Below are 23,557 nucleotides of genomic sequence, written 5' to 3' on the forward strand. Positions count from 1 at the left end.
AACCAAGATAAAGGGGATGGACCTCCTCCCATATGAGGAAAGGCTAAAGAGGTTAGGGTTCTTCAGCTTGGAAAAGAGAAAGCTGAGGGGGGATATGATTGAGGTCTATAAAATCCTGAGTCTTGTAGAACAGGTAGAAGTGAATCAATTTTTCACTCTTTCAAAAAGTACATAGACCAGGGGACACACCATGAAATTACATGGAAATACTTTTAAAACAAATAGGAGAAAATACGTTTTCACTCAAAGAATAGTTAAGCTCTGGAACTCACTGCCAGAGGATGTGATAACAGTGGTTAGCATATCTGGGTTAAAAAAGGTTTGGACAAGTTCCTGGAGGAAAGGTCCATAGTCTGTTATTGATATGGGCATGGGGAAGCCACTGCTTGCCCTGGGATTGGTAGTATGAAATGTTGCTACTAATTGGGTTTCTGTCAGGTTCTTATGATCTGGATTGGCCACTGTTGGAAGCACGATACTAGGTTAGATGGACCAGTGGTCTGACCCAGTATGGCTATTCTTATGTTATTAAATGATTGCAATACTACCAAAGTGGATGTGTACTTTGCCACTTAAAGTGCATGCCACTTATAAAATGACCTTCCACACTGGCTGGCTCAGTCTCAGGCTCATCGGTGTAATCCAAGCAGTAGTTACATGTCAGTTAGACTACTGCAACTTTGTTTACTTAGATTTTCTTTAAAAGGCAGTTCACAGTTAGACTGTGATGTTCAGAATGACATTACCCTCTAGAGGCCATGTCCAGCCAAACCCCTACTTCCCCACCCCTCAGCCCTGAATGAGCTCTTTGGACAAAATCTCCCTTTCGATTAATACATCACTTGGGGCAAAGCCTAAAATCTGATTAGGCTAGTATATAATATGTAAACCACTTTGACTGTAACCACAGAAAGGCAGTATATCAAATCCCACCCCCTTTCTTTGCTTCCATCATAAGACAGGTGTCCCAGAAGTCACAGCAGTAGAAGAAGCAAAACAGAGAAATCAATAGAAGATGCCACAGAGAGCAAACAACAGAGAAAGAAAAATAGAAGAAGGTAAGGAGTTCACAAGAAGGACCAACTGGTACTCTCCGCATTCTTGGAACATCCTCAGGTAAGACTAATCCATAAATATATGTGGGGTTAGTTAGTAATTCTGTTTATAGTAATCCAGGTACAGAGATCATTGGGTGACTGTTTCCACCAAGAATGTGTGTGTGTGTGTGTGTGTGTGTGTGTGTGTGTGTGTGTGTGTGTGTGTGTGTGTGTGTGTGTGTGTGTGTATTGTAAAGAGTATGTAGGAAAAGCCCCAAAGGAACCCGGGGATAGGCCAGAATACCCCCGTTATAGGCAGGCATTCCCCAGGAAAAAACTAGAAATAAAGAACTACAACTCCCAGCATGCCCCAAGGGAGCCTGGGGATAAGAGAAACTATGTGCATTCCCAGGAGTCACCAGAGGAGGGCCGCAGGGGAAGGAGTAAGGCGGATTCTCCAACCTGGTGGAAGAGGTGGTGGAACAAGTGGGTGGAGAAAGAAGGGACTCCAAAGAACTTTAATGAAGAAAAGGGTGAGCAGCTGGGAGAAGGGCGGGGTGAAGAGAATATGGATTGGGCTCCTGAGGGGAGAGAGGAGGAGAGTGAGCCTTGCCCTATGGAGGTGACTGAACCAGAGAGCGGCCTGGAAGAGCCGATGGACTTTTCAGCTCTGGCTCAGCGAAAGCCAAGAAAGTAGCGGGGCCAAGCTGGGTCAAGCGGGAGGAGGTCAGGTAGGAGTATGACTGACCAAGAGGGTGGGACCCTAGGCTTTGAGCCCGCGCAGAGCCATTGTGTTTAGGAAAGCTTGGCTAGAACTGAGCTGTGTTTTGGAAGCTTGGCTAGAACTGAACTGTGTTTTTGAAAGCCTGGCTAAACTGAGCTGTATTTTGAAGCTTGGCTAAAATTGAACTGTGTTTTGGAAAGCCTAGCTGGACTGAGCTGTGTTTTGGAAGCTTGGCTAAAATTGAACTGTGTTTTTGAAAGCCTAGCTGGACTGAGCTGTGTTTTGAAAGCTTGGCTAGAACTGAACTGTGTTTTTGAAAGCCTGGCTAAACTGAGCTGTATTTTGAAGCTTGGCTAAAATTGAACTGTGTTTTGGAAAGCCTAGCTGGACTGAGCTGTATTTTGAAGCTTGGCTAAAATTGAACTGTGTTTTGAAAGCCTAGCTGGACTGAGCTGTGTTTTGAAAGCTTGGCTAGAACTGAACTGTGTTTTTGAAAGCCTGGCTAAACTGAGCTGTATTTTGAAGCTTGGCTAAAATTGAACTGTGTTTTTTGAAAGCCTAGCTGGACTGAGCTGTATTTTGAAGCTTGGCTAAAATTGAACTGTGTTTTGAAAGCCTAGCTGGACTGAGCTGTGTTTTGAAAGCTTGGCTAGAACTGAACTGTGTTTTTGAAAGCCTGGCTAAACTGAGCTGTATTTTGAAGCTTGGCTAAAATTGAACTGTGTTTTTTGAAAGCCTAGCTGGACTGAGCTGTATTTTGAAGCTTGGCTAAAAATTGAACTGGGTTTGGAAACCAGGGTGGAATTGAGCCCTGGGTTTGTTTTTCTTTTTACTGCTGCTCTCCATGGGACCGGGAGAGATCCTTATTTTTTGTTTTTTTGAGAAAAAGGGGAGCCATACAGGAGTGTGTTTTTTGGTGTTGTTTGGTTTTTTTTTTTTGGAAGAGCTGCAACCCCGGGAGAAAAGAGGATCCACTTTACAATTGGTGTCAGGAGTGGGATCGCTTCGCGAACCTGTCGCTCGAGGAGGCCAAGACCAGCAGGACAGAAAAGCCCGACGGAGGGGCCAACGCTGAGAAAGGCGCAGACCCGTCTGGGGTTCCGGTAAGCGGGGCCTAGATTGGGGGAAATAAAAGGGATCCTAGAAAAAGGGGAAACATAAGTAGTGAAACCGCACTTGGAGGTGTCCTCTGTTTTTTCCCCCGCCAGGAGTCGCTGTTCCGGAGCAAGGATGGACCCCAAGGAGATCTTCGCGTGGATGACGATGCAGTTCCAGAAACAGCAAGAACTGACTGGGAAGATGGTGGAAGACTCCTTGATGGCGGCACGAGAGCAGCAACAACCGGTGCTGAATATGCTCCAGGACTTTTTTCAGCGAGGGATCGAGGCTCCCAGGGGCGGTGGAGCCGGAGCAACTGGACAGGGACCAGGAGGAAGCGGTGTGGTAGGACCTTTATCCCTGAACTCACTTACTTGGGGAAAGTTGTCTGAGCAGGATAATGTAGATGATTTCCTGACCGCCTTCGAGAGGGTGGCAGTGGCCGCAGGCTGGCCACAAGAGCAGTGGGCCATGCGGTTAGTGCCTTCATTATCTGGGGAGGCTCTAGCAGCCTTTAGAGACTTGGCTCCTGGGGACGCTGCCAACTATGGGAGGTTGAGAGAGGCCATTAAGGACCGGTATGGACTGAGTACCCAAGCTTATAGGCGTAAGTTTCGGTCCACTAAATGGGAGAAGGGGGAAACCCCTAAATCGGTGGCCACTAAACTGATGGACTTGGTAAAAAAATGGTTGGAACTTGAGCGCCACTCCCCGGGAGAGATTATTCAGGAGTTGGTAGTGGAGCAATTCCTGCAGGGTCTTCCCAGGGAGATTAGGGCAGGATTGGTCCAAAGGGGCTGTAAGACGGTGGAGGCCGTGACAGCCGGGTTGGAGTGTTATTTGGAAGCCCAACATTGGGGAGGACCCGACCTGGAGGGTGGGAAACCCCGACCTGGGGGAGGCTGGGGTTCCAAAAATGCCTTCTCTAAGACAGATCCAAAGGGGGGGAAACCCGAGGACGGCTGGAGTGGTAAAAAGCCCGTAGTGCCCTCAGGCCCTGGAAAAAAGGCCCCCTCGTATGAAAGAAAAATCTGTTATAAGTGTGGGAAGACTGGGCACTTCCGGAGGGATTGCCCAGATCGAGAGGGATGGACCTCGCAGGTTGCCCAAGGGTTTAGGCCTCGATATACCGCCAAGGTGGAGGTTGAGGGTTTGCCGATTGTAGCCATGTTAGACTCCGGGGCAGACCAGTCCATGATCTCTAGGAGGTTATGGGAACAAATAAGAAAGAGGAGGACAGGAGGTAAGGAGACCTATGAGGGAGCAGTGGCTATTCAATGTATACATGGGGCCAGTACTCGTTATACCCTCCATAGGGTTCACGTGAAGGGGCCCACAGGGGAGATAGAGATAGCCATGGCCGTTCTGCCCAGACTGCCACAGGAGATGATTTTGGGAAGGGACTGGCCCCCCTTTACCGAGTGTATTAGTGAAAAAATACCCGCTCACTACCCGCTCACAGGCTCGGCGAGTCCCTGAGGCTGAGGAAGAGGGAATAGGAGGTATTTTTCCTTTTCAAGGGGAGGTCTTAGGGGAGCCGGGAAAAGAGAGAAAGGGGAAAGCTTTGAAAAAAAAGGAGCAGAGGGGCAGACGGGAGGCCTTGGAGCAGGCAAGAAAAGAAAGTTATCTGCCAGTAGCCCCGAAAGAATTGAGGGAACAGTTTCCCCAGTTTCATAGGGAGCAGGCCACAGACCCTACTTTAGAATATGCCTGGGAAAGGGCACGCCAGGGGGAGGGCCGGGAGGCCCCTGGCTTCATGATAGAAGGGGACATTCTATATCGCAGGGTACCCAATTGGGAGAACTCGGAAGCTGGGAGACAGTTAGTGGTCCCCCAAGCTTTTCGTCCCCTAGTAGTAAGGCTCACTCATGATCACCCTTTGGGGGAGCATAAGGGCTCCCAAGCTACCATGACTCAGATATTGGGACGGTTTTATTGGCCAGGAGTTTATGGGGAGGTGGAGAGGTATTGCAAGTCCTGTCCCAACTGTCAGAAGGTGGCAGACCGGCTACCGCCTAGGGCACCTTTAACACCCCTTCCTAGAGTGGAACAACCGGGGAGGAGAATCGCAATGGATATTATTGGCCCAGTAACAAAATCTCGAAGAGGCTTCCTCTATGTTTTAGTGGTTATGGATATGGCCACCAGGTACCCCTGGGCCATACCTTTGAGAAGCATATCAGCGAAGGGCATTGCCAGGGAACTGATAAAAATCTTTTGTGAGGTGGGATTCCCCCAAGAAGTTTTGACTGACAGGGGGTCCAACTTTATGTCAAGTACCTTAAGGCAAGTGTGGGAGGCTTTTGGGATACAACATATCCGTACAGCGGCCTACAATCCGCAAACGAATGGGATGGTGGAACGTTTTAATAGAACGTTAAAGGGTATGTTAAAGAAAGCGTTAGGCGAGGATAGGACAGGTTGGGACCAACTGTTGCCCTTCGTGCTATATGCCTACAGGGAGAAGGTGCAAGACTCATTAGGAGATGCGCCTTATGAATTGATGTTTGGACGGAGGCCCAGGGGAATTTTGGATATTTTACAGGAACACTGGGTACCCCCGGACACCTCCGATCAGTCAGTGGTCGAATACCTACAGGATCTGAGGGCCAGGTTAGATAAGTTACAGGAATATTCCCAGGATAGGCTGGAACAGAGCCAAAATTGTCAAAAGGAATATTATGATAAGGGTACTCGTGAGAGGGAGTTTGTAATAGGAGATAGGGTCCTTATCCTAATCTCAGAGGATCCTCATAAGTTTGCCTCTAGGTGGAAGGGTCCCTGGGTGGTGAGGAGGAGACTTGGGCCTCTTACATATGAGGTGGCGAACGAAAAGGGGCGGGTCCAAACCTTCCATGTTAACCTGATGAAACCCTGGGTAGCAAGGGTAGGCTTTCAGACCCAAGGGGAGGAAAAGGAGGGAGAGGAGTTGGGACCGCAAATAAGAGATATTTTCAAGCCCGGTGAACCAGGGGTTAATCCCCGGTTGACCCAAGTACAAAAGAAAGAGATAGGAAGGCTCCTAAAAGGGTTTGATGATGTGTTGACGGCCTGCCCTGGAAATACTCACCTAGTAGAGCATGACATCATAACAGAAAGGGGTAAAGTAGTTCGGCAAAAGCCATATAGGCTGTCCCCCATGAAAAGGAGGGAGGTGATAAAACAAGTCCAGGAAATGTTAGACTTCGGGGTGATCGAGGAGTCAAATAGCCCCTGGTCAAGCCCAGTGGTGTTAGTACCAAAACCCGAAGGGGAGTGGAGATTCTGTATAGATTTCCGCCAGCTTAATAATATCTCTCAAGCAGATGCCTATCCTATGCCCTATATTGAGGAGCTGGTGGACAGGCTAGGATCGGCACAATATCTCACCACCCTGGACTTGAGAAAAGGGTACTGGCAGATTCCCCTTACATCAGGGGCACAAGCTAAGACCGCCTTTAGTACGCCCATAGGCCTGTACCAGTTCAAAAGATTGCCCTTTGGCCTTAATTCAGCAGCTGCAAGCTGCCAGAGGTTGCTGGACAGGGTTCTCCGACCACATCAGGCATATGCCGCCGCATATATGGATGATGTGGTAATACATAGTGGAGACTGGAACACCCATTTAAACCAGGTAGAGGCAGTGCTGCAGGCTTTTAGGGAGGCAGGTCTCACCCTGAACCCAAAAAAATGTTATTTTGCGCAGTACCGGGTGAAGTATTTAGGGTATAATGTGGGAAGGGGAGAGGTCCGGCCCTTATTGAATAAGGTTAAAAGCATCCAAGAGTTTCCCAGACCAAACACTAAGAAACAATTGCGTAGATTCCTGGGGATGGTAGGGTATTACCGCAGGTTCATCCCTCATTTTTCCGCAATGGCCACTCCCTTAACTGACATGCTGAGAGGGAAGAATCCGGACCACTTGAGGTGGGGAGCGGAGGAGTTGAGGGCATTTGAACAGATGCAGAGGGCCCTGTGCCAGGAACCTGTGCTGAAGGCAGTTGATTTTGAAAAGCCCTTTGTCCTTCAAACAGATGCTTCGGGGAGGGGCTTAGGCGCAGTGCTGTCCCAAGAGCATGAAGGGGAGGAACACCCGGTGCTTTATTTAAGCCGGAAGCTCCTGCCTCATGAGGAACATTACTCCACCATAGAAAAGGAGTGTTTAGCCATACGATGGGCAGTGCAGGAGTGTAGTGTCTATTTAGAAGGGAGAAAATTTAAGTTGGTAACGGACCATGCTCCCTTGAAATGGTTGAATGTGATGAAGAATAATAATGGGAGACTAATGCGGTGGTACTTAGCATTGCAGCCTTTCCAATATTCTGTGGAGCATCGTCCCGGGAGATGTTTAGGAAATGTTGATGCCCTGTCTCGGGTGGAGGAGGAGGAGGAAAAAGAATGCGGGGGTGGAAATTTAAGGGGGGGGGGTATGTAAAGAGTATGTAGGAAAAGCCCCAAAGGAACCCGGGGATAGGCCAGAATACCCCCGTTATAGGCAGGCATTCCCCAGGAAAAAACTAGAAATAAAGAACTACAACTCCCAGCATGCCCCAAGGGAGCCTGGGGATAAGAGAAACTATGTGCATTCCCAGGAGTCACCAGAGGAGGGCCGCAGGGGAAGGAGTAAGGCGGATTCTCCAACCTGGTGGAAGAGGTGGTGGAACAAGTGGGTGGAGAAAGAAGGGACTCCAAAGAACTTTAATGAAGAAAAGGGTGAGCAGCTGGGAGAAGGGCGGGGTGAAGAGAATATGGATTGGGCTCCTGAGGGGAGAGAGGAGGAGAGTGAGCCTTGCCCTATGGAGGTGACTGCACCGGAGAGCGGCCTGGAAGAGCCGATGGACTTTTCAGCTCTGGCTCAGCGAAAGCCAAGAAAGTAGCGGGGCCAAGCCGGGTCAAGCGGGAGGAGGTCAGGTAGGAGTATGACTGACCAAGAGGGTGGGACCCTAGGCTTTGAGCCCGCGCAGAGCCATTGTGTTTAGGAAAGCTTGGCTAGAACTGAGCTGTGTTTTGGAAGCTTGGCTAAAATTGAACTGTGTTTTGGAAAACCTGGCTAAACTGAGCTGTGTTTTGAAAGCTTGGCTAGAACTGAACTGTGTTTTGAAAGCCTGGCTAAACTGAGCTGTGTTTTGGAAGCTTGGCTAAAATTGAACTGTGTTTTGAAAGCCTAGCTGGACTGAGCTGTGTTTTGAAAGCTTGACTAGAACTGAACTGTGTTTTTGAAAGCCTGGCTAAACTGAGCTGTATTTTGAAGCTTGGCTAAAATTGAACTGTGTTTTGGAAAGCCTAGCTGGACTGAGCTGTGTTTTGGAAGCTTGGCTAAAATTGAACTGTGTTTTGAAAGCCTAGCTGGACTGAGCTGTGTTTTGAAAGCTTGGCTAGAACTGAACTGTGTTTTTGAAAGCCTGGCTAAACTGAGCTGTATTTTGAAGCTTGGCTAAAATTGAACTGTGTTTTGGAAAGCCTAGCTGGACTGAGCTGTATTTTGAAGCTTGGCTAAAATTGAACTGTGTTTTGAAAGCCTAGCTGGACTGAGCTGTGTTTTGAAAGCTTGGCTAGAACTGAACTGTGTTTTGAAAGCCTAGCTGGACTGAGCTGTGTTTTGAAAGCTTGGCTAGAACTGAACTGTGTTTTTGAAAGCCTGGCTAAACTGAGCTGTATTTTGAAGCTTGGCTAAAATTGAACTGTGTTTTTGAAAGCCTAGCTGGACTGAGCTGTATTTTGAAGCCTGGCTAAAAATTGAACTGGGTTTGGAAACCAGGGTGGAATTGAGCCCTGGGTTTGTTTTTCTTTTTACTGCTGCTCTCCATGGGACCGGGAGAGATCCTTATTTTTTGTTTTTTTGAGAAAAAGGGGAGCCATACAGGAGTGTGTTTTTTGGTGGTGTTTGGTTTTTTTTTTTTTGGAAGAGCTGCAACCCCGGGAGAAAAGAGGATCCACTTTACAATATATAGATAGATAGATAGATAGATAGATAGATAGATAGATAGATAGATAGATAGATAGATAGATAGATAGATAGATAGATAGATAGATAGATAGATAGATAGATAGATAGAGACTGAATTAATTCCTAATCTGTAGGTCTTGCAAATTAGCTAAGAATAAAATCCTGGTACAAGAGATGTTAGTTTATTTGTGTAACTGTTGTGGAAAGGCAATTACCATAGCTGTATCCCCATTTCCACATGTTTATTCAAAACAAAATAAGATGAAAGCATTTCTGACCCGGCATTCATTCATCTGTTCGTAATTTTAAGCACACTGAGAGGCTCAATTTAACTTGCCTTCCTTAAAGAAGATGAGATGGATCAAAACTGGAGACTGGGCTTTCTCTGAAGTTAACCTAAAATTTCTAAATAGGCTTACATCAGGAAATAAGTTATTTGCATCTGAATTAGGTTTTTAAATATAGGATTTAAATATTTTATTCACCAAAGCTGATGAATAACGATTGGCCATAAAATTTCTTAACTCCAAACTTTGCCTGAATTAACCAAGGGGCCCTTTTACTAAGGCACAGGAGGGCTAACATGTAGGTAGCGTGCGCCAAATCAGCACTACCTCTAGGCTAGTGCGTGTGCCCAGTGGTAATTCTGAGTTTGGCAAATGCCAAATCCTGTGGTAGAAAATAATTTTCTACCATGGAGAGCGTTCCCAGCATTAATCAGCAGTTGGCGTGTGCTGCTTGGTTATCGCACAGGTAGCGCATGAGCCCTTACCATAAGTACATAAGTATTGCCATAACGGGAAACCTTTGGTCCATCGAGCCCAGCATCCTGTTTCCAACAGTGGCTCAATCCAGATCACAAATACCCGGCAAGATCCCCAAAATGTACAAAACATTTTATACTGCTTATCTCAGAAATAGTGGATTTTCCCCAAGTCCATTTAATAACGGTCTTTGGACTTTTCCTTTAGGAAGCCGTCCAAACCTTTTTTAAACTCCGCTAAGCTAACCGCCTTTACCACATTCTCTGGCAATGAATTCCAGAGTTTAATCACACGTCGAGTGAAGAAATATTTTCTCCGATTCGTTTTAAATTTACTACATTGTAGCTTCATCGCATGCCCCCTAGTCCTAGTATTTTTGGAAAGCATAAACAGATGCTTCACATCTACCCGTTCAACTCCACTCATTATTTATAGACCTCTATCATATCTCCCCTCAGCCGCCTTTTCTCCAAGCTGAAGAGCCATAGCCGCTTTAGCCTTTCCTCATAGGGAAGTCGTCCTATCCCCTTTATCATTTTCATCGCCCTTCTCTACACCTTTTCTAATTCCACTATATCTTTTTTGAGATGTGGCGACCAGAATTGAACACAATATTCGAGGTCCGGCCGCACCATGGAGCGATACATACTAAGTCAATGGATGGTGGTAAGGGCTCAGGTCATAAATAGGCACAAGCTAGTTTTAATTTCAGCACATTCCCATTTCCCGGCCCATTAAAAAAAGCCCTTTTTCCCAGTTGCAGTAAAACAAATTGCACAGCATGGGCCCAAAACACATGTCAACACTACCACAGGTCACTTTTTACCGTGGCTTAGTAAAAGGACTCCCAAATGTTTAGTGTAAAATATAGCAAATGGATAAACCATATATTTCTGGTGTTCTGTTATGGTACTTCTGGCTTCAATTAAGAATATTACCAAAGGCTGTTCATTGCTACCCCATTCTTGCTTTTTTCACATATCTTATTTCCGTTCTCAATCACTTCTTTCATTTCATCCACAAATTCTTCTTTCTACAGTTGCAAAATAAAATAAAAAAATGTTGAAATATACAACAGCCAGAAGTTTAAAAACAACAATCTAGTCTAAGACCACTAGATGGTGCTGTTCTGTTTTAAGGGTTCAAGTAAGAGAGAAAACATCACAGATGTTGGCAGGGCCGCCGAGAGACTAGGCCAGGCCCGGGGCAAGACCGCCCCGCCTCCCCTCCCCCTCACCTTCCCCCTCCCCCCGCCGCTACCGCCCCCCATTGCTCCCCCCGCCACTGCAGTCCGTGGTCTCACCTGCCTGCCTCCACGGCTCTGGGCCCCTTTCATTCAAAGCGGCAATCACAGATCGCGTCTCTTCTGGCCTTCCCTTCCTGTGTCCTGCCCTCATCTGATGTAACTTCCGGTTTCCGCGAGGGCGGGACACAGGGAGGGAAGTCCAGAAGAGAGGCGATCTGCGACTGCCGCTTTGAATGCAGGGGGCCCGGAGCCAAGGAGGCAGGCAGGTGAGACCAGGGACTGCAGCGCCGGTGGCCTGACCCCAGCGCTGGGCCCCCCTTGGAGGCCCGAGCCCAGGAAATTTTGCCACCCCTGCCCCCCCCCCTCCTCAGCGGCCCTGGATGTTGGCTTTTTCCAATTACTGCCCACTTTAATTTGTGTGTGCCTGCAGCATTGGTACATGCAAGAACAGTCACCCTGTCCTTTGCATCCTTGAAATCTGATGGTGCTCGTTCATCAGCTGTTGTTAATGGTTTTCTAGGGCATAGCACCAGTAGAGAACTGTTTCATCAGCATTGTAAATTTGTTCAGGACCGAAGTTTCCATCAAATATCATCATGGTAAATCCATCAATGTAACTTTCAGTTGCCTCATAATCAGCAGAAGCTTTTTCACCACAGATTTTAGGATATTTAATATCATGATGCTTCTTAAATTTCTGCAACCAACCCTCTTAATATTCACACTTACCTTCAACGTTCAGTTTTTCATGGTATTTTTAAGCTTCCTTCATGACTATCAAACCAGTCAATGGCATTTGGAGAGATTAAGAGAGTCTTTTACAAAGGCGCACTAGCATTTTTAGTGTGTGCTAAACACTAGAGATGCCCATAGGAATATATGGGCATCTCTAGCATTTGGTGCACGCTAAAAACACTAGCATGCCTTTGTAAAAGGACCCCTAAATGAATTCTTTGCTTCGGTTTTCACCAAGGAAGATATGGGAAAGATACCAGTGCCAGAAATGGTATTCAATGTAATGAGTCAGAGAAGCTGAAACAAATCTCTGTAAATCTGAAAGATGTCATGGAGCAATTTCAAAAATTGAAGGGTAGCAAATTACCTGGAATGACTGGTATATATCACAGTGTACTGATAGAATTGCAAAATGGACTTGCAGAGCTATTGTTAGTAATATGCTTTAAAATGAAAGAGCTACACTACTACTCAAAACACTACACTGACTATCAATCAAGGCTAGGCTACTCTTTAAAGCTAGCACCCTCATCTTCAAGACACTATTTGGAATGGCACCCAAATACATGCAAGACTTGATCGAATTATCCTCAAGAAATGCAAGCCCAGAAACCAGAAACTACCTGCTGCTCCACCTACCCAACTGCAGGAATGTAACAAAAACCATCTATACAGCAGGTTTCAGCTACCTGGGATCCAAATGGTGGAACTCAATACCAAAAGCCACAAGAATCATCACTAACTACCTTCAGTTCAGGAAAGAACTGAAAACATACCTCTTCAAAAACCTTCTATAGCTAATCACACAGGCCACAAAGAACCTCGTCAAGTCACAACGGTAAAACACTACTACAATTTCAATGAAAACTGTAAGCCACCTTGAACCGAAACTTGTTTTTGGATAACGGTGCGACACAAGAATGCATAAATAAACAAATCAAGCATGGTGTCAGAAGACTGAAGGGTGGCCTATGTAATGCCAATTTTTAAAAAGGGTTCCAGAAGTGATCCGGGAAATTATAGATCATTGAGCCTGAAAAATGGTAGAGACTATTATAAAGAACAAAATTACAGAGCATATACTGTACATAAGAATGGATTAATGAGACAAAGCCAACATAGATTAGTGAACGGAAATCTTGGCTCACCAATCTACTACATTTCTTTGAAGGGGTGAACAAACGTGGATAAAGGTGAGCCAGTCGATATTGTGTATGGAAGTTATCTAGGTGCCAAACAATATTCAGACTGCTATTCCAATAACAACCCAGATACAGCTTCTTGCTGTCCTAACTTTATCTGTGGACTTATAGAGTTAACAGAATGAAAATCACTACTTAATGGGGTGAGTCCCAGCTCTGCCCACATCTTCAATATCTATAGAGTCTGTGCTAGTATTTTTTTAACATATATAGTTATAAAATTACCCTCTTAAAGCTCCTTGTAATGCAAGCATGTTTTAGTATGTAAACAAATTAGCTTTTCTATAAGGGGCCTGATATTCAGACCACAGGACTTAGCCGGGTTGCCTCCCGCGGTCAGCGCTGAGCCCAGTTATTCAATGTCGGGCCGTTTCTGGTGACAGGCATTGAATATCCGTTTTATTTGGGGGGGGGGGGGGGTTTAAACATAATCGGCCAAGTCAATATTCAGTGCTGGTTGGTTAAGTTTAAACCGGCCAAAGATATACCTGCTATTTAGGTGGCCCAATTTGGCCACCAAACTTAGCCGATGATGTGCTGAATATTAGCGGATCGACATTTATATCCATAGGCGCCTGGTATAAGAGGCTTGGAGAGGCTAAGCCTCCCCCCTGCTGCAGCAGAATGGATCAGCTGTGGAGTCCAGCTGCTCTGAGGGGATTATATTGTTGATTTACCTCCATCCTCACAGCAGGAGCTGCAGTGAAAGCCCTCTAGCAGTTGTAGAAATTGGTTTATGGTTTGTTTACCTTACTGCTGGGAAAGCAGGGGGGGTTGGCTGGAGGTGTCCTGAGTTGCCAGGGAGATATTTAATGAGGATGACTTCCTGACCTGCACTGAGGACAGATAGCAGCAGAACGGATACTGGGCCAGCATGATCAGAAAAAGTCACCAGACAACAAAGGTAGAAAAGATCATTTTATTTTCATTATAGTGTTTGGAATATGTCCACTTTGAGATTCAGGTACTCAACATTAAAAGTTTATATTTATTTACTTATTTATGGCATTTTATCACACATTAAACATGAATTAGGGTGTTTTGTGGCTCTACATGAGAATTGTGATGATATGATCCCTTGTTTCATTTTGTTGACGGTCTGCATTTTCCATATGGGTGGTATATTGGTGTATTAGGTCTGCCCAGTGTAATATTTATGGTACAGTAAGGTTCTGAGTGTGTTTTTGGACAAAGTTGTGCGTAGTGTTTTGCAGTTGAGCGATTGTGGTTAGAATATGCTTTGAGCAACCACTTTATTCTTTGACATATGATACATATCTAATATCTAAATTTAATAAAAGGTATTAATTGTGACTTTTATTTTTATTTATTTTTTCTGCATGTTATCAGACAATTATGGATTTAAGCTCCACCCCTGGCCCCACCCCTAACCCTGCCCCCTTTAGCCTCCCCAAACAGTTGGGCCACCGGCCGCCTATGTTTATATCATGCAATATAACCGGCTATCCACTAAGCAATAACTAGCAATATTCAGTGGGAGATAACTGGCTATCTCCCTGCCAAGTATTGTCGTATAGTTGGTTAAGTGTCATTTAACTGGCCAGGAGCCATTCCTGGCCGGTTAAATGATTTTAAATATCAGGCGGAAAATGCTATTTTGTTTGCAACCAAAATACCAAAGTGCATGATTTCATAGCAAAATGAGAGACTGCAGCATGCAGCAGAACAAGATCAGTGCTGGAAGAATTTTCTACACACAGATACAAGCTTTGTTCATTCTCAATGGAAGCACTGTGTATATACTTACTTTAGAAGAAAAGCATTGCTTGAGTTGTTCAGATTTACTACAGCAGGTCACATACATCAGTAAGTAAGCATGTGATATCCTTGATATCATCTCCCATGAAAATATCGAGAGTCTTCTGGCCAGACCGTGGAGGTAACTAATTAGAAGATAAGCTATTCTTAAAATCACTGCAAGAAGTATATAAAATGAACTTCAATAATGTTTTATTATCTTGTTCTTTTAGCTTAAAACAAAAACACGGAGGAAAGAGTCGCCAAACTCTCTAGGAACACTACTTTACAGGAATCACATGTACAGTGCCCAACCAACTAAGGAAATTAAACAAAAAAAATGTGTTTCAAATGTTCCACTATACTCCAAAGTTATTGAATAGTAGAAAAGGAATGAATATCAGGAGATATTTGGCCCGAAATATTATTTTCTCATGTTGTAAAAAAGATGGAGGTTGTAGAAATATAGCCCTAATTAAGGGTATTGTTCAGTTTACAGAACTCGCTGAAGGAGCTGTTAAATTATTCCAACAACTTAAGCGTATACCTCCTGAAAAATCGGCCGAAGAAAGTGATATGGAATCTGAGGAGGATGCTGATAAAAAGGAAGAAATTAATGATGATTGTAAAAAACATGTAGCGCAGATTGACGTTCTAAACCAACCAGATTGCGCCCAACTTCTAGATAGTGTGACTGTTATTTCTACAAGGTCAGCCTGGGGATGTTTTCTTGTTTTAAACAGAAATGTATTACTGTATACAATCTTCTCACCCTACAAAAGTTCACAGCATAGGGGGCTTCAGAAGTCCGATTATGAAGGTTATGTGTAGTGATGTAAATTTGTCTGTCTTAGAGATGTCAGCTAGGACAGTGTTTCCCAAATCTGGTCCTAGAGTACCCCTTGCCAGTCAGATTTTCAGGATATCCACAATCAATATGCATGAGAGATGTGCATATAATGGAGGCAGTGTATGTAAATCAAGTTCATGCATATTCATTGTGGATATCCTGAAAACCTGACTGGCAAGGGGTACTCCAGGCCCAGACAGGGAAACACTGGGCTAGCATATAAGAGCACGAGAATCCTATAGCTCACAGTTCCAGGAGATCATTTTTGTATACTAAAGGGTTTATTTTATAAGTGACTTGGGCATGTGGAACAATGTTTTATGTGCTCAACTAACCTCTTACAAAACTGCTCAGTGTTATAGTATATGTCCATAAAAGTAAGAGCACAGAAATCAGTATTTACTTTTTACACCTGCCAGAAGAGTCTACTAGACTTTAAAGGGTCCTGTTACTAAAGTGCATTAGGCAGCTAACATGTGAATTAGTATGTGTTGTCACTGCACAAGTACAGTAACTATTACTACACTTGCACAACAGTGTGCACTGATGCATGCTTTAGTTCCAGAACACAGGCAGAGATGGAAACAGGGTGTGACACAGGCAAGTTGGAGGCATGACTAGCTCTAACAGCTAGCAAGCAAGTCAGTACCATGTGCTAGGTGCCACGACTTCCAGTGACATGGTTGCACTTTCTGCCACCTCAAGAGAAGGTCTCCCAGACTCAAGCCTTCTTCACTCTGCTCTTCAGTTGCTCTGATCCCTCTAATCTTCTCTCTTTTCTCCCTTCATCCCTCCCACTCCCCTAACCCTCCACTTCAATCTTTCTCCATTGCTCCCATTCCCCTCCAAACCAATCCCTTTACTATTCTTCCCCCCTCCCCCCACACACACTTCATCACTGCTAGGTGCGACATGAATACCCTGCAAGGAGACAGAGCAGGGGCCTGATTTTTTTTCCTACTGTATTTTCTGCATGAGGAGACAAGATCTGATTGCCAAAGTCACACCCTGGCCTCATTGGGGCAAGCGGCTGCGCACTGAACGGGCAGCGCATAACCAGGGAGTATGGTGATACCGTTCCAGCAACTGGGGGTCTCCCTCCTTGTGGTGGTACACCATTTGAGGGTGTTCTTGGTCAGAGGTGAGTGAAGGAGTGCTTGGGAACCATCCTAGCTTTGATATAGTCCTCTGGGATCTCCGCTCCTTGATCACAACAGCAGTGAGTGGTACCTCTCTGCTTAGCCTAAAATTGCGACCGATACAGCAACTATATGGGCCATCTACAAAATGCTGAAGCGGATGAAGCCTAAAATACAGACTTCTTTGATCAGGGATCATTACACAGTCTGAAACCCTAAGGGGGCTGCTGGTGGTATGTCTCCAGGGAGTGGTTCCTTCCTAGCTCTTCAATGCAACCTGAGGCTGGAGTGACTGCTCCCTCTTTGGGACTTGGTACTCAAAGAAATACAAGCAGCCAAGTCAGAAATTGTGGATCTCGTGATGGCCTGACTGGGAAGACCATTTCGATTCTTTGATTGGCTGCATACAACCCCTTGAGGGGAAATTTCAGATGCAGTAGAGGAGAGAGCAGAAAAACTGCAGTGAATGGTCCTAATTTCAGTCGAGATTGGAGACTCTCCAGGATAAGCTGGAAGATCATGAAAATAGTAGCAGGAGAGCAAACCTGAGGATTTTTTTCTGAGAAGTTCTGAGAGAAGAGGACATTTCTCTGGGTAAGTGACATTATTTTGCTCTGTGCTTGGTAACTTAAAGATTAAGTTTAAAAGAGGAATTATAGGTTATTGATAAAGACAGGTAGAAAAAAATAAACAAACTTTATTAATTAGTCTCTATACCCTATTCCCCATGATTTTAGAACTTGAATTTTCTGCCACAGCATTAACAGACTATAGAAGGCACAGCAGGCCTAGTTCAGTATTCATTCCAACCCCCTCCCCAGCTCCCACCCACCCCTAGCTCAATTGTTCATTTATAGCCAATTATTCTAATTAGGACAAGGGGAGAGTTTTCATTAGGGTTTTAATTAAATTTAATTAGTTTCTGAGAAACAAATACTAAGTAAATTACATATTATACTATATAATCTTAAAGCTCTTTATTTTCATCCGATATTCCTAGTACCTTAAGAAGTTTTAATTAAACAACTCTATAATACTAAGATGCAGATAGCAGTCTAGCAGCAAGAGGGGTACTATCCAGTCTTTTGAATTGGGTGTCACATATATGATTATCTCTCGTTTGGTGAGAGGTTATATGTGTGTCCTCAATGCAAAGAGCTCTTAGCTCTCTTGAGGCTACAGTAGCAGACTTGGAGGAGCTAAGGAAGACAGAGAGGTACATAGAGCAGATCTACAGGGATGTTGTAGAGACGTTCCACTTCCAGTCTGACAGCTCCTGTGCTGCCCTGGAGGAGAGAGGTCTCCTAAAAGGAGAGCATCACCTTGGTGAAGCTGGAACTAATCCTGTAGCCAGGACCAGCCCACCAGGGGATGCAATATCCTCTCGCACCGAGGATGTGTCTCTAGGAACTTCTGCCCAGGAGGGAAGGGTTAGGACGGATGTTGTAGCTGATGATTCGATTATTAGGCATGTAGATAACTGGGTGTCTAGTGGACACAAGGATTGCCTGGTCTGTTGCCTGCCTGGTGCTAAGGTGGTGGACCTCACGTGTCACCTAGATAGGATTTTAGATAGTGCTGGGAGGAGCTAGATGTCTTGGTATATGTGGGTACCAGTGACATAGGAAAATGTGGGAGGGAGGTTCTAGAAGCCAAATTTAGGCTTTTAAGTAGAAAGCTCAAATCCAGAACCTCTAGGGTACCATTTTCAGAAGTACTCCCCATTCCACATGCAGGGCCCAAGAGACAGGCAGAGCTCTGGACTCTCAATGTGTAGATGAAATGATGTTGCAAGGAGGAGGGTTTTAGATTTCTTAGGAACTGGGCAACATTCTACGGAAAGGGGAACCTATTCTGGAATGATGGGCTCCATCTTAACCAGGGTGGGATCAAGCTACTGGCATTAGCATTTAAAAAGAAGATACAGCAGCTTTTAAACTAGAAACTGGGGGAAGCCTGACAGTTATTCAAAAGTGCATGGTTCAGAACAAGGTATCTTTCAAAGATATCACCAAAACAGGGAAGATAGGGTCTCCCAACAGTGAAGTTGCAATAGAGACCATAGTACACCAGGTGTATTTAAATAAAAGCAGACAGATTTTCAAGATTGCAAATTAACACTGTCAGCTGCTGAGCAAGATGTAAATAGGAACATAGAGCCCTGTTTACTAAGCTGCGTTATAAGCGAGTTATCATCTTTAATGCACGTTAAACATGTATGCGTGTTAACCGTATAGGCACCTACAATATCCCTATAGGCGCCTACATGGTTAACGCACGTGCTAATTGTAGGCACGTTAAAAATGCTAATGTGCCGTAGTAAACAGGGCCCATAGTTTGAAACGTCTATATGCAAATGCCAGAAGCCTAAAAAATAAGATGGGACAGTTAGAATATATTGCACTAAATGAAAAATTAGATATAATAGGCATCTCTGAGACCTGGTGGAAGGAGGATAACCAGTGGGACACTGTCATACCAGGGTACAAATTATATTGTAGTGATAGGGTGGATCAAATTGGTGGTGGGTTAGCATTGCATGACTAAAAATTCTGCAGCACACAGAACACATCTTGGATTCCCTATGGATTGAAATTCAATGAGTAAAGGGTAAAAGGAAGTGATAAGAGTGTACTACTGTCCACCTGGCCAGGATGAACAAACAGATGTAGAAATGTTATGAGAAATTAGGGAGGCTAACAAACTGGGGAACACAATAATAATGGGTGATTTCTATTACCCCGATATTGACTCGGTAAATGTAACATCAGGGCATGCTAGGGAGGTAAAATTCCTTGACGAAATCAAGGATTCTTTATGGAGCAGCTGGTACAGGATCCATCAAGAGGAGGAAAATTTTTAGACCTAGTCCTTAGTGGAGTGCGTGATCTTTTCTTCTTCCTGCAGTATTTCTCTTCCTCTTTTGCTTTCCCCTCCAGGCTTTCGAAACTACTCTAGTCTCCCTATCCACCATTCCCTTCTCCCCTTTCTCACCTCTTGTTTTGGCTCAGGCCCCCTCTGCTTTAATAGCTGGTGGGGATACCAAAGAGATCTCCTATGCTGTCGGAGCAACACTTCAGTCAGCAGGCGCACTTCAGCCACTGATGCACCACTGACTTGAGCATTGCTTTGGCAGCGCAGGCAGGACTCACACAGGAGAATTCTTCAGCCAGCAAATGTAAACTTTAATATGGCGGGGCCAACAGGGGCAATGACAGTGGTGGCGGGGGGGGGGGGGGATAAGATGGAGAGAATACCTGGCCCCCTCATTACACCTCTGGACCCCCCTCCCAAAATGGACTGCTGGCAATGCCCCTGGGCCTGAGAACCAGGGGAACCTGGTTGAATTCCCACTGCAGCTTCTTGTGACTCTGGGGAAGTGACTTAACCCTCCATTGCCCCAGATACAAAATAAGTACCTGTATATAACATGTAAATCGCTTTGATTGTAAACATAGAACGGTGGTATATCAAGTCCCATCCCCTTTCCCTACTGACTAATAGTATGCATTATTGATGACACAGGAGGAACCCCAAAATTTCAGATTTTTTTCCTGTCATTTTGGGTTAAAAGCAGCATGAAGTGGCATGGAAGATGTCGTTGAAACTCCCTATTTGTTTCAAACATGTGCACGTCCCTCTCGCCCCCATCTCTCTTGTCTTCCCTCCTATTACTTATCATTTCTATAGTGCTATTAGATTTATGCTGCTGCTCCTCTCCTTTTCCTCTTGCTCCACATATGCGGCACAAAAAGGTGTTGCACTGAATCTGCTTTGTCCCCTTCTGTCCCTGCAGCAACAGACCACACACAAGCCCAGGGCAAGCAGAAGGAAGAGGGGGTGTAGAGAGAGCAGAACAACTTCATTTGTGCTCCCTGCTGCCAGCACTTTAATTCCCAGATCTGCAACACTGCTGCTCTAGGTCACCTTCACTTTTCTGCAGGAAGCGAAGTTGCCGCAGGTCTGGCGTGAGAACAAACCACAGAAGTTCCTGAATACATGCTTTCAAGACTGCACAGCTCCTGTTTTCTTTTCAGAACTTTACTTATTTATCTTGTAAGTTAAATCTCAGAACCCCCATACCTTTCTACAAACAACTGGCTGTCTGCGGTGAAAGCGAGGCATTCCTCCGCATGACTGAAATGGTCTGCTAGCGGAGGCAGTTTAATTGGTGGCTTGTTTTGCAGATCCCTGAAGCACATTTCTCTTTCTAAGGATATCTTTCCACAGCAGAGAGCGGCTGCTCTATTTTTGGATTGAGATATGGAATCACCACAAATTCTGGCCTGGAAAATGTATTTCTGTGAAGAAGAAAATATATAACTGCAACTATGGATGAGGAATAATAATGCATGAAACAGTGAAGGACTGTTGATAGTTTTTTTTCTTAGGTTATAAGCCAATGTAATGTGGCATGAGTAGACAGACGTAAGGTAAAATGCACACAGCTTTTAACGGTGCATTTTGTAACTGAAAATCAAAACATGGAAGCTGCAAAAAGATCAGCCCTCAACAGATATTGCATGTACATGAGGTCATGCGAATTCCCATTCTGAAGGGGTGACAAGCAAAAGAAATAGAACTGAGGAAATAAATCTAAGTAGAGAAAAATGTTGGATCAATAAAACATCAAATAAAACAAGTTAGGCAACAGTATTATTCAAATTTGGTGGAGAAGGAGAAAATAGATGCAAAGAGACTGTCTAAACTGGTTAACTTTCTCATAAAGATAAATAAACAGGAGGACCAGAGAGTATCACAACTACACAACAAAATCAACCTCTCTTGATGTGAACTACAAAGTACTTCCTGTACTAATAAATTCCTGTGAGATGCAAGACCATAATAATGAGAAAGGGAAAAAGCCTCTGTGCCCAAACCTCCACCCAATATAATTATTTATGGGATAAGGAGGAAACAACATGGGTCAACTTTCTTCATCGGCATAAAAAACCTTTTACTCAATTCTTATCTTGCTAAAAACTTCTCAGGAATACTGGATCCAAAAGAACTTATAATGAAAAAACTTTAACTTATCATGAAACTACTGCCCGGGCCAAGCGGTAGCTGGGCGGTAACTCCAAACTGGCACGCACTGGACGCGTGTAGGCGCTTAAGCGGCTTAGTAAAAGGGCACCTAAGTGATGAATTGATTTATGGATATCATCCAAAGAAACTGTGGGTTTTTATCAATTTATCACTATTCAGTAACTCTGTTTTTATTTTGGAGCAACATAATCTACTGCGGAGTTGTTTTGGGGTCAAAGCCCCAGGAATGTATCCCTAGCCCTAGGGGCCCTGAAGCAAACCCCTCTATCTAAAGAAACCTGGATTGCCTGATGGCCCAACAGCTCTTGGATGTGACCCCTTCTTGTAAGATGTTAAAGGGGTACAGGAGATGCACAAGTAATTGAAAGTCTCCCAACATGTTATAATATGCATCATTTCCGATAACACAGATTAAAAGTATCGGTGCCATGCCATACCTCACTCAGAAAACATTCAGGCTCCGCATTCTCTGAGCAGCAGCTAGAAACAAATGACTTGAGTTGATCCAACAATCTGTTCATGTCTTTTAGCGTGTTGAACACTAATCTTTGACTATAATACACAAGAGTACTGCAAAAAGAAATAAAAATTAGTACTCAATAAACATATTTCATAATAAGATTGCACTGCACTTTAATCCTGCAAATATACTTTATAATTAGCTCTTTCGTTGCCCGACATCATCCTAAAAAGAACTAGAATCAATGAAAGACTGGGTAAACAGGAACGTCAAAAGGTCACCCAGTTGAATCTCCTGCATCTAGCTAAGATCCAATGCAGCCGTAGCATCCCCTGAAATACAGAAATGTAAGAAAAAATAGAAACAAGACTCAATAAAGCCAACAAACAGAGGGATTTTTGGAGCTTCATAGAACCTCTGTTGTTTTACAGTCATTTGCACTTTGACAAAAATAATAACTTACTGGAGTCTGAAGGCAACATCAGTCTTCTGAGACAATTCACAACCAGTATTTCCTCTGTTTTCACCTGTAAGGGCACAATTGCAAGATTGACCATTGGAGTCTGATAGCATTCAGTGAGAATGAAAGAATCATGGCTTAAATACCTGTTTTGTACTAGGGATGTGTATTCATTTGAAATGACACTGGGAAACATTAGCCTAATACATGCAAAAAAGAGGGACAAATCTCCATGAGACAAGAGCAGCAGCTGGACAGTGGAGATGACCAAGGACCAGGGTATAGTCAAAATTATGTCTTAAAAAACCTTTAATAAATGAGTTGACATAAAATCATGCAGTAAATTAAAGGTTGACTCGTTTTATTACTGGAAACATCAGCAACATTTCCCATGTAAGTTTTAGGCTGAAACAACAGGAAAAGAACCTTTCTGTTTCAACCTGACCAAGGAGGAGACACCCTTGTTACCAGTTTTGATGACATTTAAGTTTGCACACCAGCTGGTTTTCCTTGCTCCTGACGCAGCCAGAGTTTGACGAAACATGGTCATTTTGGGCACCTGTTTTGAATCCTGGGAATATTGAAGAACCAATATAAAGACTGTTTTTTTTCTTGACAAGGCCTGCTTCTCTTTCTGTTCCATGTTGAACCTAGTAGATTGTTTGCCTTCTTGTTTTCTCATATCTTAAGGTGCAGACAAGATTCAGGTTAAGTCTAAATGTATATTCCTGCAATATTGTCTCTCCATTTTATTTTATTTATTTATTTTATTTGTATCCCACATTTTCCCACCCATTTATAGGTTCAATGTGGCTTACATAATTTTGAAGAGGTAGTTGTGGACCCCGGGGTAAGCAATTACAAAGTGTGAAATATAGTAGAATAGATCAATTAAGGACCGTCCCAAGCAGATAGCAAGGAGTGGGATCCTGATGCAGAGGATTAGGTGTTGTTCATTTCCTATTTTCGGTGCTGTCTTTCATTTTTTGATGACTATGTTGGATCTATGAGGTATGCCTTTCTGAAAAGGTGAGTCTTTAGGTTTTTTCTGAAGTTTAGAAGATTGTTCATGGTTTTCATGTCTTTTGGTAGTGCCTTTCAGAGCTGTG

General features: G+C 44.2%; 1 protein-coding gene across 1 annotated transcript in view; it reads right to left on the reverse strand.

Annotated features, from left to right (window-relative positions):
- Positions 1–23,557, reverse strand: part of LOC115462505 (vitamin D-binding protein-like) — a 40,773-nt gene that overhangs the window by 11,794 nt on the left and 5,422 nt on the right. Inside the window, exons 2-6 of the mRNA XM_030192499.1 lie at positions 22,452–22,515; positions 21,966–22,098; positions 20,563–20,780; positions 14,501–14,636; positions 10,488–10,582 (exon numbers count right to left, since the gene is read on the reverse strand). Coding sequence (XP_030048359.1) covers positions 10,488–10,582; positions 14,501–14,636; positions 20,563–20,780; positions 21,966–22,098; positions 22,452–22,515 — 646 coding nt within the window. The remainder of the gene's footprint in view (positions 1–10,487; positions 10,583–14,500; positions 14,637–20,562; positions 20,781–21,965; positions 22,099–22,451; positions 22,516–23,557) is intronic.

This window comes from Microcaecilia unicolor, chromosome 2 (genome assembly GCF_901765095.1).
Source record: "Microcaecilia unicolor chromosome 2, aMicUni1.1, whole genome shotgun sequence".
Classification (NCBI taxonomy): domain Eukaryota; kingdom Metazoa; phylum Chordata; class Amphibia; order Gymnophiona; family Siphonopidae; genus Microcaecilia; species Microcaecilia unicolor.